At 60.6% G+C, this 15,788-nt stretch overlaps 1 protein-coding gene across 1 annotated transcript; it reads right to left on the bottom strand.

Moving 5' to 3' along the window:
* Positions 1 to 1,788: 1,788 nt before the first annotated feature.
* ANO8 (anoctamin 8) lies at positions 1,789 to 13,490 on the bottom strand. Its single transcript, XM_007995718.3, has 18 exons — positions 13,177 to 13,490; positions 12,303 to 12,413; positions 12,039 to 12,171; positions 11,718 to 11,856; positions 11,547 to 11,643; positions 9,841 to 9,957; positions 9,633 to 9,760; positions 9,373 to 9,534; positions 8,899 to 9,051; positions 8,670 to 8,796; positions 8,504 to 8,559; positions 8,306 to 8,380; positions 6,706 to 7,530; positions 6,246 to 6,437; positions 5,995 to 6,126; positions 5,792 to 5,902; positions 3,260 to 3,929; positions 1,789 to 2,435 (listed from the first exon to the last, which is right to left on the bottom strand). Exons 1-18 carry the CDS (start codon positions 13,280 to 13,282, stop codon positions 2,068 to 2,070), a joined length of 3,702 nt encoding a protein of 1,233 aa, XP_007993909.3. The 5' UTR covers positions 13,283 to 13,490; the 3' UTR covers positions 1,789 to 2,067.
* Positions 13,491 to 15,788: the final 2,298 nt, after the last annotated feature.

The following is a 15,788-nucleotide window of genomic DNA, read 5'->3' as shown; positions in this document are numbered from 1 at the left end:
TTTTTCATAGAGACAGGGTTTCGCCATGTTGCCCAGGCTGGTCTCAAACTCCTGGGCTCAAGTCATCTGCCTTCCTCAGCCTCCCAAAGTGCTGAGGTTACAGACGTGAGCCACCGTGCCTGGCAGAGGTCTTGGTTTTGAAAGCTGAGTCTGAGGGCGTTGGGATGATGTGGGGTTGGGCCACAGAGCTAGCAGAGACTCTGGGCTATGGAGGGTCCGCCTGCCCCAGATAGACCCTCGGGCCTGGGCAGCCCATCTCTCCCAAGGACGGACAGTGTCAGGGTGGGCTCCCATCCTACACAAGGAGTGGCTGACCCGGCCCAGGCACAGCATGGCCACCCAGCTGTGTCTCCCAGCTCTCGGAAGTGTCTGCACCACAGGGATGGTGCTGTAGGGTCCGTGTGGTCACAGGGCAGGTGGTCAGGAAATACACAGTTGACCACGGTCAGTAGTGCTGGGTCAGTAGTGCCGGGTTGGGCTGAATGCCCTGGAGGCTCCCAGCCCAGCTGGGGAGTCCCAGTCCCCAGGGTTGGTGTGACCTGGGCAGGCCTGCGGTGTCCGTCTGTGAATGAGATGGTGGGACTTCAGCTTCCAAGGCCAGGGGCCAGAGTGGGAGCAGGGGGCACCCCCGCCCTTCCCCTAGGCCTGTCTAGACCTCTCCGGCCCCCAGTTTCTGCTTTGAGAGGCTGGGGGCTCTCTTGCCTGTGCTGTCTGCCCATGGGTCTGCAGGGCTGCTGGGCAGGCACCTCCTTCCCCTCCCCTGCCTCAGTTCCCTCCGATGGGGTCTCAGGGCTGTGTCCCAGCTCGCCTCCCTGTGGCCTCCCCCTAGAACCCCTGGGTCTGTCAGGACATGCCCCACCTGGCACACACACCGTGTGACTCCCACTGCCTGTGGGAGGACGCCGGGCCCCTGAGCCAGCCTCTGCTTTCCCCTCCTGCCTTTGGAGTGCCCCGTACCGCACTGTTCCCCCAGACTGCCTTCCACTTTCTCCGCCTTTGCACAGGCTGTTCTCCTGCCTCCAGTGAACTCTGACTTCTCCACAGCCTCCTGAAGGGCCCCTTGCTCACACTGGCTCCAGCCAGGCCCTCTGACCCAGCCCTCCTGCATGGCCACGTTGGTCTCTGAGCCTTAAGCCTTTGGATGTGTACACATTTGTCCTCTTCTTCCTGACAAACCTGAGGGTCTGAGAGGCCACATTCCTGTTCCTGAGTCATACGACAGAGTCCCAGTGACTTGGGTCTGATGTCCGTCCCACAGTGGGACATCCCTGCTGCATCCCAATGCCACCCCGTGTCCTCGGGATACCCAAATGTGCCATTCGCTCAGCATCGCCACTCGGGGACTGCAGGAGGCTCAGGTGCCAGGTGCCTTCCGATGTTCATGCCACAAGCTCTTTCCACTGTCTCTGGCTCCCCAGACAATGTTCCAGGAGGTGGGTGTGCCAGAAGGGGGCGCGTCTTGCAAACCACCACTCTGTCCTCATTGAGAAGGAGTCTTACTCAGGACTGGGGCCTGTGCACACATTGCCGCCTCTTTTCAGCACTTAAGAGATTCCTTCCTTTGTCTAGTGGCTGAAGCCAGTGCTGAAGTTGGCCTCCAAATCTGGGCCGTCTCAGAGGCGGCACAGCCTGGAGTTTTCCATCTGTGGCCGAGACCCAGTTTTTGGGAGGAGGCCCCCAAGGGTCAAGCCAGCCTGTACCAGGATGGGGGGAGGGGGTGCCCAATCCAGGCCCCAGCCACCCAGACTCCCCCACCCCCACTCCCTTTTCCACTGCTCTGACCTCGGGCACTGTTGAAATATAGTTTTTATTGCATTTCTGCCGTTTTACAAAAATATGACAAAATAAATTAAAAACAAATAAATAATCGCCTATTCTGTGTGTGTGTGTGTGTGTTTTCTGTTGGTTTTATGGGTTTCCTTTCATTTGGAAAGGAAAACGGCAGATGGGGGGCGCCGGCCAATACTGGGGTCCGTTGGGGGCTGAAGGCGTCTTGCATTTTGGGGACCGGCCGCCCCTGTGAATGACTGATATTGCATATGAGACGAGAAGGCAGGGCGGGCAGAGCTAATGCCAGCCGCTGGGCCAGCACACGGCCTGGGGGCTGGGGCTGGGGCTAGGGGAGGGCGCCGGGGTCTCGAGGGGCTCCGAGGTGGGCGGCAGCGGTGGTGGCGGGAGGCTGTAAAAGCTGGCATCCCCTGGCAGAGGCTGGGGGGCGGGTGGGGGCCCGGCCATGGCACAGGGCGGGCACTCGGCAGCAGCCAGGGCCTGGCGGGGGACGGCACCCTCACCCCCGCAGCCCCAGGGCCCGTCCCACTGCCAGCAGCCGGCGGGCGGTGTCGGGGGCCGGGGCAGCGGCATTGGCGGCGGCGGTGCGGGGCTCCGGCTGCGGCGGGTGCGGAGGGCAGGGGCGCCCACGGGGGCCAGCGCTGTCCCTGCGGAGGCGAGAGGGGCCGTTCCGGGGGGATGCCGCCCCCGCCGGACCCCGCCGGGCTGGCAACCCTGCCCACACTCCCTCCCGGCCTTCCAGGCACATAAAGGCCTTATTGCTTCTGATCAGAGGCTGAGGTGGGGCGGCCCCCTGGGCGGCTTCCGATGCATACCCTGCCTCTGGGCACGGCCCCTCCAGGTCACAGGGGGAGGAAAGTTTGAGGAAGTCCCTCTGGCTTCTGACCTATGGCCCTTGTGCTGCAGCTGCCACTTGTTGGGCTCCCTGGGGAGGGGGTTGCTAGAGCCCAGGCTGGGATTGGGGCAGGGGAGGTGGCGGGGGTGGGAGGGTAGGGGTGAGGCCTGCACCTCTGCTCAGCACATGTGGGGGCTCCCTGGGTGGGCAGCCAGCCCCAGCCCCACCTCCGAGGAAGTCCTTCCTGAACAGCTGGGCTGCAGGGTGTGGATTTGCATAGAGGCCTGGGGGGTCAAGTCCCCCCCAGAGTGAGCTGGAGCAGAAGGGTGGGCTGGATGGGAAGTGGGCCTCCCTCATCTCTCCTGGCAGGGGAGCATGGTGGGGGGTCCCTGGGTGCAGTCGGCTTTGGCATCCCTCCCTGGGGAGGGTCAGGCACGGGGCTCTAGGCTAACAAAGGCCCTGGAGATACGAAGCAGGCTTTAACTGAGAGGCTGCATGTACCACTGACCCAGGTCCCTGCCAGGACCCAAGACCAGGCCTCCTCTGTCCCCTTCAGCCCCTCTCCCCAGGCCTGGCCACCCTACCCTACCCCCAAAGCCGGCCCGGCGTCCCCACCCCCGAGTTAAAGCTTGTGACCTGAGCCTTCCTCTTCGGGCCGGGAGGCTTCCAGCTCCTCAGCCATGGCCTCGTCCACCGGCCCACTCCTCTGAACCCGGCTGCCGCCACTGCTGGGGGTCCCATCTGGTCGGGCCTGCCCGCCCGCCCCGTTGGACCCAGGCTCAGCCCGGGTGCCACCAAAGGGGAAGAGCTTGCCGGCGTGGAAGGCTTTGGGCGGCGAGTGGCTGCGCTCAGAGTCCCGCCGGGTCTCGGGTGACTTGAGGAACTTGAAGCTGAGAAAGGCGGGCAGGCGGGTGTCGCTGCCCGTGGGTGACTGGGCAGGGGGAGGCCGGGCGGTGGCTCCGGCCCCTGCAGTGGCCAGTGAGGATGTGGCCCCCGATGAGAGGAATTTGCCCTGCAGTGGGATGATCTGCTTCAACTTCATGACGTTGTTGGGTGCCAGCAGGGACCCTGGGCGCTTGGGCCGCTCAGGCCCATGGCCACCCGCAGTGCTGCCCTTGGCCTTGGCAGAGGCCTTCTCGGAGGAGGTGGCGGGGTCCAGCCCAGAACCCTCAGCCCTCGCCTCCTCCCGGCCACCAGAATCATGCTCCCGCCGGGCATGGTGCTCTGCGTGGCGCTGTCGCTCCTCCTCCTCCCGTCGCCTGCGCTGCTGCTGCTGGTAGCGATGCTGGGCCTGGCGCTCGTGTCTCTGCAGGTAGAGCCAAGCCGTTACACGACTAAGAAGAAAGGGTGTTAGCAGGTGCCAGCCAAGGCTGGTGCATGCCAGGGCTCTCTGCAAAAGTGGGGGAGACTTAAATGCTTATTAGGTTCCAACTGTATCCCTGCACCCACAATGGGGGCTTCCTGCAGAAGTGGGAGAGATCCGATCACTTACTGGGTGCCAGTTGCATTCCCAGGTACATGATGGGCCTCTCTGTGGAAGTCAGGGAAGCTTAAATGCTTATTGGGGCCAGGCGCAGTGGCTCACACCTGTAATCCCAGCACTTTGGGAGGCTGAGGTGGGCAGATCACTTGAGGCCAGGAGTTCGAGACCAGCCTGGTCAACATGGCAAAACCCCGTCTCTACCAAAAATATAAAAATTAACAGCGTGGTTGTGCATGCCTGTAATCCCAGCTACTCGGAATGCTGAGGCAGGGGAATCGCTTGAACCCAGGAGACAGAGGTTGCAGTGAACTGAGATCGTGCCATTGCACTCCAGCCTGGGGACAAAGCGAGACTCTGTCTCAAAAAAAGAAAAAAAACAAAGCTTGTTGGGTGCCAACTGCATCTCTGGGCCCACACTGAGATTCTCTGGGGAACTGGAGATTCCGAGGCTTATTGGGTGCAACTGAATGACTCCCTGGACCCATGCCGGTACTTTCTGGGAATTGAAAAGAAAACAAACATTCACTGGCCATCAACTCTGTCCCCGGCTGTGTGCCAGACAGCGTCTTAGGAATTGGTAAAGTGGAAACCAATCTTGAGCCTCAACTGATCCCCTGCTTCCCAGAGAACAGGCAAGAGACAGAACTGTGGCTGCAGGCTGGGCGCAGTGGCTCAAGCCTATAATCCCAGCACTTTGGGAGGTGGGCAGATTGCGTGAGGTCAGGAATTGGAGACCAGCCTGACCAACATGGTGAAACCCCATCTCTATTAAAAATACAAAAATTAGCCGGGCATGGTGGCACGTGTCTGTAATCCCAGCTATTTGGGAGGCACGAGAATTGCACGAGAATTGCTTAAACCTGGGAGGTGGAGGTTGTGGTGAGCCGAGATTGTGCCACTATACTCCAGCCTGGATGACAGAGTGAAAGAGATTCTGTCTCAAAAAAAAAAAAAAAAAAAAAGGACCGTGGCTGCAACAGATTATACCCAGGTAGCCACATGAGGCTCTGTCAATGTAAACTTAAAGGCATTCATGTTCAATAAAATAAAAATTCAGTTTCTTGGTCACAGTAGTCCCACTTCAGCGTGCTCATTCATCACCTGTAGCTAAAGGCTGCAGGGACAGTGCAGACACAGGACATTGTCATCCTCGAGGAATGTTCCCTGTGCAGGCACTGGGGAGCTCCTTGGCCTGTGCTATAGCTTTCTGAGGAATGCCGAAGAAGCTGGGCTTCTAGGAAGCCTCCGCTGTGTCCCTGGCCCCCTAACAGGATGCAATGGGGCAAGCTGGTGGATGACTGAAGGTTCTGAAGGGCCAGCCTGGTGCTGGATGCCACCAGGATTCCAGAAGCGACTGAAGCCGTTGTGAGCACTAGTTATTATTGCTTATTATTACTCTTTTTAGAGACAGGGTCTTGCTCTATCACCCAGGCTGGAGTGCAGTGGCATGATCATGGCTCCCTGCGCCTCAAACTCCTGCGCTCAAGCAATCCTCCCACCTTGGTCTCCCAAAGCGCTGGGATTATAGGAGTGAGCCACTGCACCCAGCCAGGGAGCACCAATTATTACACCCAGCTCTGTGCAGTCTCTGCATTTGCCCTCACGCTAAGGAATTGGTCACCAAGATCAGAGATCCACCAGCAGCCCCACAAGTGAGAAAACCCAGCCCAGCCTGGCCCCCCTACCTTAAAGGCCTCGCGGCGCTGGTACTCCAGCTTGGCCATTTCCTCGGCCACCCAGCCCGGGATATCAGGGATGGCCACGTGGATGAGGTACTTGAGGAGCAGAGCGAAGTGCTGCAGGGATGGCAGAGAGAAGGCTGCAGGCTGTAGACGCTGGGGCCGCCCTCCCACCTCCCAGCTGCCCCTGCCCCTGTCGCCAGCCCCACCTCGAGCACCACCACGGACACGATGGCTGCCTCCGGGCTCAGCCAGGGGAAGAGGCGCTGCAGCTGCCCGCATTGGCCGATCAAGTAGCAGTTGACCACAATCGCTAGGACACCCATGGCCTCCATCACCTTCTGCAGGGTGGCAGGAGGGCTCAGGCGGGGTCCAGTCGGCCTCCCCAGACCCCAGGCTCCTCCCAGCTGCACCTGGGCTCCATCTGGGCCTCAGCTCGGAGCTCTTGGCTTCCCCCCACCTGCCACTGGCCGATGCTCTCCACGCGCTGGCCGAAGGGCCGCTGCAGCCCGGTGCACAGCTTGAAGGCGTCGCTGCGGATCTCAATGAGGTTGTTGACCAGGGCGCACAGCGCCGCCAGGGGGAAGGCGGATGAGAAGAGCACTACGTAGCCGAACTGCACGAACATCTCCTGGTAGTCCTGGAACGTGTCCTGCAAGTGGGCGGGCCTCAGACCTGGAAGCCTCTTCCCTCGGACAATCTTCCTCCCATTGAGCCCGCCTCCCTCAGATTATCCCACATGGACCCAGGGCCTGTCCCCATCCTCGGCCAGTCCAGAGGCTTCCTTTATCTGGCTAGGCCTTCCTCTCCTGTAGCATCTCAGCATCAAGGGCCCTGTTATCACCACTCCCTCCCACCCCAACTGCCTTCACCCTCGGACGGTGTGTCCTGCCCCCTGCGAGGCCCCGCCCCCTCCTCACCTCGTACTTCTTCATACAGCTCTCCAGCTCCGCCTGGGTGAGCTGGGGCGAGTGTTCTTCCTCGGGCGGGTCAATCCAAGACGACCGGTTCTGCCGTCTCTGCCTACGGGTCGAATCGCTGTTGGAGCCGGGCTCCGGGTCCGGGCCCCCGTCGGGCCCCTGGTCTCGGCCCTCGCCCCCGGCCCGGCGGAGCAGGATGGCCGGGGGCTCCCGTTCAGGGCTGCCGGGAGCCCCCTCCGCCTCGTCGTCCTCCTCAGCCAGAGTGAACACTCCCGGCTCTAGCCCCTTCTCCACCATGGTGGGGCTCCCCTCCTCCAGGAGGGCCTCCGGGCTTGGGCCGGGCCGACGCCGCCCCGCGCCGCGCTCAGCGAAGCTGACCTTCTTCAGCCGGAGCCCGCAGTCCAGGAGGCCCCCTTCCTCGCCTTCCTCCTCGTCCTCCTCTTCCTCCTCGTCCTCCTCGTCGTCGTCGTCCTCCTCGTCCTCCTCCTTGCCCCCTGGAGGCCCGTCCCCCTCCTCCCCACCTTCCCCCGCCCGCCGCCGCTCCACCGGCGCCGCCTCCTCCTCCTCCTCCGGCGCCCCACAGCCCCCGCTGAGGCACCTGCGGCCCCCGCCCCCGCTGCCACCGCCCCCGCCCTCATCTGCCTGGGGTTCTAGGCGGCGGGGCGTAGGGCGCCGGAGGCTCAGGAGGCCAAGCAGGGCTCGGGCCAGTTCCCAAACGGCCCGCAGGCCGAGCTCGCCGTGGCCCAGGCGCCGGTACAGGTGCGGCTGCAGGACCTCGCGCACGTTCTGGAGGAACTGGCGGGTGATCAGCAGCGTGGCCAGCATCTGGGGGCAGGAAGGGGAAGGAGAGAGGCGCGTGGGGGGCAAGCGGGGCGCCGGGATCGGGGGACTCACCCTCCCTGGGCGCCCCGCCGGAGCACCGTGCCCAGACACAGGCCGAATCCGGTTCCTAACTCCGTTGCTTTGGACGCGCCTGGACGCGAGGCCCCCAGCGCTCAGCCACAAACTACAGCTTGGCAGGCGCAGCACTCCTTACCGACCTCCCGGGCAGGCCCAGCGCGTCTCCACCCCACCGCAGGCTCGGCCGGTGCACTCGGCCGTGTGCGTCCCCAGCCGCCTGCACCTGCTTGCTGGCCTCCCTGCCACCCCAGATTCCCTCCGCGCATGCGCCCTCAGCTCGGCGCGCCAGACCCCCAGCACAGCCACGCTGCCCACCCCGGCGAGGCCCCATGGGCTCGCCACCTGCCCGTACTTTGGCCCGGGCCGCGAGCAGGAGGCCCCGGAGGGAGAGGAGGAGCAGGCGGAACCGCAGGGCCGCGAGCGGGACCAGCACCGCCCGCAGCTGCCGCTCGAGGCTCTGGGACAGGGACAGGACGAGCAGGAGCTGTGAAGGGACCGACGGACAGATGGACGGACAGATGGGGGGACGACAGGCAGAGAGAGGACGCACAGACGACGGACAACGGACGCACAGACAGGAGAGAAGGATGGAGGAGGGGAGGGAGGGGCTGGAGAGCCCTTGGACCCCTTGTGCCAGGTCTGGCCCCTCGCTGGCCGCCATGGGGGCAGGGGGGACTGCCGCTGGGGCGGGGGGTCTCACCTCTTTCAAGCGTTCCATGTCCTTGAGGTAGAAACCGATGTAGAAGAGGCTCAGGTATGAGTTGACAAACTGGAACTGCAGGAAGGAGGTAGGCGGTGGTCACCCTGCACCCCACCCCACTCCTTGGAGCCTTCCTTATGCCCCCATACAGACCCCACAGCTTCCCTGCTGTCCCCCTGCCCGATGATGGTGACTCACCAGGACAACTTTGATGATGAGGTGCTTCTCATAGGCGCTCTCCAGCCGGTAATTTTCTAGGGGCCGAGGGGAAGAGTGAGCGGGCAGCCGCGGTACCCGCAAGGGTGGCAAGGATCCCAAGGGGCAATGGAGACCTTCCTCCCCGAGACCCCCTGGCAGGGCGTACCCATGTCATTGAGCCAGATGGCTAGCTTCTTGTAGCCCTCGGCACTCACACTGACAATTAGGGCCAGCATGACCTTAGGCAGGAATCGGGCGAGACGGGGCAACCCCTTCACGCTCAGCACCAGCTCCTGCGGGAGAAGGGGATTCTGGGTTCATCCTGGCTGCAGGGTCAGCCCAAGGTGGAGCTGGGCACCAAGGACAGGGCGGGTGGGGGGAGGGGGGAGGGTCACCTGCAGCTGGAAGCAGCCAAGCATGAGCAAGAAGACACAGAGGAGGCACGCCAGGCACAGGGGGAGGCTCACGAGCAGCTGGAAGAGCAGCCGCTTCCATGGTGGGTAGTAGAACTCCTCGGCCCTCGTGATGGGGCTGATGCGTCGCACGCCCTGATGGTGGGCAAGGGCCGGGCCCAGCCTGAGATTAGAGGGGCCACCTCTGCCTCACGCACCCCTCCCTATCCTTGGAACTCAATTTCCCTCCATCAAGTGGAGGTGACCCTCTCAGTCACCCACCTAGGGCACTGTTCCCAGTCCCTCAAATCCAACTTCCACCCCTCCCCCTGGGGAGCACACAGAGCCCACCTGGGTTTGACATACGCTCTTTGATGGAAAAACGCTATTCACAGCTCTCTGCCTTTGCTCCTCCAGTGCTCCCCACCACTTGCCTTTGCCCTGTCTCCAAGACCCTGGACTCAGCCCCCAACTGACCCTGAACTGGGGGCGTGGCTCCTCCACAGCTTCCCCAGGTGAGTCCAGCGTCCCCCACTTGTATGCCAGCTCAGCCCCTCTCCGCTTCCATTCCTCTAGGAACAGCGTCGACCAGATCACATTGAAGAGGGCAAAGACCACGCAGGAAACATCCCGGCTTGTCTGTGAGTGGCAGAGAAGAGTTGAGTCTTTGTTCGTGCCAGTCCAGAAAGGAGGGTGCCTCTGAATCCCCCAGACCTTGCCGGGTCCCTGCCCAGTACCTGATCAGTCTCTGTGAATGTATACAGGACAGACCCGAAGACGGCTGGGTATACCATAGCCGACGTGTAGAAGCCCAGCCAGGCGAAGTACATGGCAATTTTCACACCAAAGTAATCACAGATGTCATCTGCCAGGGGACAAGTGGGTCTCAGTCACCCCCTGCCTGTCTGCTGGGACTCCCCTCCCACCCCCCAGCCCAGGCAGCACCTAGAGGCTGGTTTTCACACACGGCCTGCACCCATGACTTCATGAGGCGGTTCAGAATACGCTGCTCATGGACAGGGAACACTTGCTGGATGATCCCACGTGCTGCCAGCTCGGGGACTGTGGAAGGAGGAGCACAGGTGATCCCTGCACCTCCACCTGTGCCTAGCCTGGCTAGCCCCCTTTTGTCTGAAACCCAAGTCACAGTTTTTTTGCCTGCTCTTAAACCTCTAGAGCTCTTTCCAGGGGAAGAGTTCTAGATGGATAGAAGATCTGATTCTCCTTCAGAAATTGTAGGTGTAGGGGCAGGCAGGGAGGATGCAAAGGAACCCGGAGAGTGAGGAACCACGTTTTTTTGTTTTGTTTTGTTTTGAGACAGAGTCGCACTCTGTCACCGAGGCTGGAGTGCAGTGGCGCGATCTCAGCTCACTGCAGCCTCTGCCTCCCGCGTTCAAGTGATTCTCGTGCCTCAGCCTCACTGCGATCTCTGCCTCCCGCATTCAAGTGATTCTCGTGCCTCAACCTCCCGAGTAGCTGGGATTACAGGCACCCACTACCACGCCCGGCTAATTTTTGTATTTTAGTAGAGACGGGGTTTCACCACGTTGGTCAGGCTGGTCTCAAATTCCTGACCTCAAGTGATCCACCCGCCTCGGCCTCTCAAAGTGCTGGGATTACAGGTGTGAGCCACCGCACCCGGCTTTTTTTTTTTTTTTTTTTTTTTTTTGAGACCAGGTCTCGCTGTGTCACCAGGCTGGAGTGCAGTGGTTTCATCTCGGCTCACTGCAACCTCTGCCTCTCGGGTTTAAGCGATTCTCCTGCGTCAGTCTCCCAAGTAGCTGGGGCTACAGGAGCACGCCACAAACCTCGGCTAATTTTTGTATTTTTAATACAGACGGGGGTTTCACCATATTGGCCAGGATGGTCTGGATTTCCTGACCTCGTGATACGCCCGCCTCAGCCTCCCAACGTGTTGGGATTACAGGCGTCAGCCACCGCGCTCGGTCTTATCTTTTTCTTTATTTATGTATTTATTTGCTTATTTTGAGACAGGGTCTCGCTCTGTCACCCAGGCTGGACAGAGTGCAGTGGCGCTACCATGGCTCACTGTTAACTCGAACTCCTGGGCTCAAGTGAGGCTACCGCCTCGACCTCCCAAAGTACTGGGAGCCACTGCGCCTGTTCCCATGTTTTAAATAAAACTCAGTTTGTGAACCCGAACGTCTGAGGAATGGTAAAAAGTTGCTGTTGGAAGGTGAATTTGGGTGGCTAGTTTCCTGGAGGGGAGTCCAACGCCCAGAGTCATACCACTCTATAGGTGGAGTGCTGTCCATGGTCCCCGCCTCCACCTTATCCCAGACCCAGAAAGGGCCTCCCTGGACCCCAGTCCCAGAAATAAGCCCCATACTTTGACTAAAGCCACGCCCCCTCAGCTCCTTGGTTTCCCAACTCTTTGCCAACCCCTAACTGGTTGGACATAAGCCCCGCCCTCCTGCCATGATAAGCTGTCCTCTCGGAGCTCCACCCAACTCAGGAGATAAGCACCACCCTTTTGCTAAGGCCACGCCCCTTTAACTTATTGGGTACCTCATTCTTTGCCAACCCCTGACTGGTTGGACTAGTCCCCGCCCTCCTGCTCCGATAAGCTGTCTTTGAAGAGCTCCACCCAACTCTCTGCCTGTGATTGGTGTTGGCCCCGCCCTGCTCACTGATTGGCTGGTCCTCCAGGAAGCGCACGTTGTGGAGCGCCTCTCCCTGCTTGGCACGCAAATTCTGCAGCCAGAAGCGGATGATGCTCTGGCGTTCCTGCGAGGAAGAGGGCGTGAGCTCAGGGAACTCATAGGCACAGGATGCATGCGGGGGCCCAGAGCCGGCCTCACCTGGGAAGTGAAGAAGCGCAGCTCGCTCTCCACATTCTCATAGATAAAGTCCTCCTCGCAGGAGAAGCCGCGGGTGCCCCCGCCAAACTCGGCCTTCACTGCCTTGCGCAGACCCAGCTCGTCGGCCCCTCGGAGTAGGCTGTGAACAAGGCGGAGGAGGTGGGCTCACAGGGAGGCCCAGGCCCACCATCCTGGAGCTGAGGATGGTGCACCTGGAAGCCTTTGGGACAAACGCAGGGCAGCTGGATAGCATGGTTGGCACTTGGTAGAGCGGGGAGCCAGGTGGCAGGCTCAGCGAGAGGCCAGGGACAGGGGACTCGCCTCTCATACGTGGCGGTGACAAAGAAGGCGTAGGCACGCGTGTGGCGGTGGTGGCGGACTTGCACGATGAGCTCGGGGATGCCCACGCGGATGTGGTTCAGCAGCCATAGCAGCGTGTGGTCATCGGTTGTGTCTGCCAAGGGGCACAGGGACCGATGGCTCTTGCCACGAGGGGGCCCAAGGCCTCCTACATATTCCCGCTCTGGGAAGCCGAGCTCAGGAGAGCCGCATCTGGGCACTGGGCGGGCGGGCAGGCGTGGGTACCTGGGAAGGTCATCAGCACGTCGCAGTTCTCTGTAGGCACTGTCTTCATCCACGCCTTGTGGGATACCAGGTAGCGACCCGCTTGCAGGAGCCGCTTCCCGAAAAGCTTATCTGGGGGGCAGCGTAGCAGGCCCAGGTCAGGCCACTCTAGGTTCCGAACCCAGCCTCCAGTCTTGGCCCCTCCGGCCCCCGCCAGGGCTCCTCACCACTCCACCTGGCATTCAAGGCCCCAGGAGCTCTGGGCTTGGCTTATTTTCCTCCCTCCACGTCCTTGCACCAGCCAGCCTTCTTCCAGAAATGCCCATCCCCCCAGATCCTCCCTTACAAATCTTACTCATTCTTGAGGCCCAGCTCCGCCTCCAAAACCACAATCTATGGGGCGCTCACTAGCCGCCCTGAGCGCTTCACCACATTATGACAGCGCCGTCCTTGCAGCAGCCCCAGGAACTGGGTGCGGTTCTTACCCCCATTTCACAGGTGAGGAAACTGAGGCCCAGAGCGTTTAAGTCACGCGCCCAAGGTCACACAGTCGAGCTGGGATTTGAACCCAGGACCGTATGATTCTGTATTCTTCGCGGAGAGGCTCTCTCAAGCGCATCCCTGGCCCGCCGAGATCCAGCAGCCCGGGGGTGGCAGGGCTCAGCCCAAGCCTGGGGCTCTCGGAGGGGCGTGTCCTGGTCTCCGCGCTGAGACCCCAGCCCGAAGCACCGTCCCAGCCCCGCCCGCCGGGCCGCAACCGCAGTGCCGGGAGGAGCCGGCCCCTAGTCCAGACACCACGCCAGGTTACGTTTGACCCCGATCCTCCTCCCCGTGCAGTTGACGCGGGCTCCCCAGGCACCTGCAACCCAGTCTGGTCCAGCCGCCGCACACATACCCAGAACTCCGGACGCCGGGGCTGCAGGCTCGCCCTCCGGCGGGGGCCTCTTGCCACGCTCGCCCTCCAGGGACGTGCCCCCGGCGCCGGAGGCGGCCTCGGCCATGGCGAGGACAGGTCAGGTCAGGGGCTACGGAAGGCCCGGGCGCCGGGGGGCCGCGGGCTCATGGGGCCGGTGCCGCCGCCGTGCGCGCGGGAGGAGGAGACAAAGGCCGCGCCCGCCCGCGCCGGCCGCCGTCCTCGCTCGCCCGAGCGCTGCTTCTCGTCCCCGCCCGAGCCGAACCTCGATTCTCCTTCCCGGCCTGGTGCACGTCACTCTCGGGTTCTCAGCTGAGTTCGCCCGCCTAGTTCTTTGGTTCGCGTCTCCGCCCGTGTTGTTTTCTGGGTTTCCTTCTCGCCCGCCCACCTCGCTCTCTGCTGCTGGTCCCCGCCCGCACTGATGGTGCATTCTCCAACTTGTCCCCACCCACGCTTTCTTCTGGTCCCCGCCTCGGAGCCTCAGTTTCCCCATTTGCAAACTCCAGACCCTGGAGACCCGGTTTGGAATGTGAGATGGGCGTAATTTGACTAAGGGAGGACGTGGGAGGGGCGGGCCTGGTTGGGGAAGATTCCTGATGACAATAATTTCAACCACCCTAGTAGGGCTGTGATAGATAATTACAGCAAGACCTGCTTAGGAACTTTAGCACCATTTAGCTGCCTAGAACACTCCTCATACACTCTTCATCCGGTTAACACCGACTCCCTTCAGGATGTAACCTCGGAGAGGATCCCATAGAGTTGTCAAGTTTAGCGAATAAAAATACAGTCCGCCTAGTTAAATGTAAATTTCAGAGAAAAGAATAAAGGTGCCGGACGCGATGGCTGATGCCTGTACTCTCAGCACTTTGGGAGGCCGAGGCGGGTGGATCACGAGGTCAGGAGATCGAGACCATCCTGGCTAACACGGTGAAACCCTGTCTCTACTAAAAACACAAAAAATTAGCCGGGTGTGGTGGCGGGTGCCTGTAGTCCCAGCTACTCGGGAGGCTGAGGCAGGAGAACGGCGTGAACCCGGGAGGCGGAGCTTGCAGTGAGTCGAGAACTCACCACTGCCCTCCAACCTGGGCGATAGAGCGAGACTCCGTCCCCCACCCCCCAAAAAAAATGTTAGCGGGGCGGGGTGCACCTGTAATCCCAGCTACTCGGGAGGCTGAGGCAGGAGAATCGCTTCAACCTGGGAGACGGAGGTTGCAGTGAGTCGAGATCGTGCCGCTATACTCCAGCCTGGGCGACAGAGCGAGACTCCATCTCAAAACAAAAAACAAAAAACAAAAACAAACAAACAAACAAAAACAAAAAACAAAGCCAGGGCAACATAGTGAGATCCCCGTGTCTGCAAAAAAAAAAAAAAAAAAAACAAACACACACACACACACTTAAAAAATTAGCCGGGCGTGGTGGCTTGTGCCTGTCGTCCCAGCTACTCAGGAGGCTGAGGCGGGCGGATTCCTCGAGCCCAAAATTTGGAGGTTGCAAGAGCAGCGATCGCGCCACTGCACTCCAGCCTGGGCGACAGAGTGAGACCTTGTCTCAAAAATAAAATAAAATAATAAAGTAAATAAAAATATTGAGCAGGGTGAGGTAAGGGGGTATTAGAACTCTATTCTGTCCGACAGATTTTTCTTAACACGCAAGTGCGCCGCCCGCCCGCTCTGATCCAGAACCAGAGAATCGGCCGTGGGAAGGCGCTCCCGGAGACCCCGCCCAGCCAGTGCCTGGAATTCCACCATCAGCGCTTTATTCTGAGGTTCAGTGCTGTCCTGGGTTAACCTGAAAGCAATCTCCGATGCTCCCCTTTCTGGCTTTCGGGGAGGCAGAGACTGACCGGACACTTGTCTCTGCAGGTGCAGACCTGGGCCAAAGAGAGAGAGAGAGAGAGCCAAGGAAGTCCACAGTGGAGAGAGGGCTGTGCTGGGGGTTCCAGCAAGACTTCCCGGAGAAGGGGATCTTGGAGCTAGGCCTTGAGAATGAGTTTGTCAAATGAGGAAGGGCATCCGAAGCCAAGGGAACGGCAGGAGGGAACGCTAGGGAGGGGAGAGAATCTGGAGAGTTCCGGTAAAAGCAAGTAGGACTCTTTCCAGAAGTTTGGGCAAGATTTTCCCTGGGCCAGGGCGTGGGTTCTCCAGTACTAATCCCTCCCGCTCACTGAGATGCTCTGCGTTTCCAGTCTGAACCTGAACGTAAAGAGGTGTAGTCCCTCCTTTCTTGAACTGAAAAACTGAGCGCACATCGGTCCTTGCCACGCCTAAGGCTGCGGAGTGATCAGATGGAAAATGCGGCACTCAAAACCTCCCCTCGCTGTAATTTGCACTGCCCTGTGCCAAGCTCGCTCTGTCCTTTCTTCCATTCCTTATTCCTATTGTCAGTCTCGCTGCGCTAGGACCCTAAAAATTCGGTCTCATGTTGCCCGGGGAACAACATTTCGCTACACCCACCTCCATAGAGCCCCCGCCTCCCTCTCTACCTTGCACCAGCCAATGGAAGCGAAGATCTTCAGACGGTGGGCGGGACGTATCCTAAGGTACCCAATGATGGTCGAGAATAGTTGAGCACTTTACTAGCCACGCCAC

This window comes from Chlorocebus sabaeus, chromosome 6, assembly GCF_047675955.1.
Source record: "Chlorocebus sabaeus isolate Y175 chromosome 6, mChlSab1.0.hap1, whole genome shotgun sequence".
NCBI classification, from domain to species: domain Eukaryota; kingdom Metazoa; phylum Chordata; class Mammalia; order Primates; family Cercopithecidae; genus Chlorocebus; species Chlorocebus sabaeus.
The sequence above is the reverse complement of the archived record's forward strand: the minus strand, read 5'-3'. Positions and strand labels throughout refer to the sequence as shown.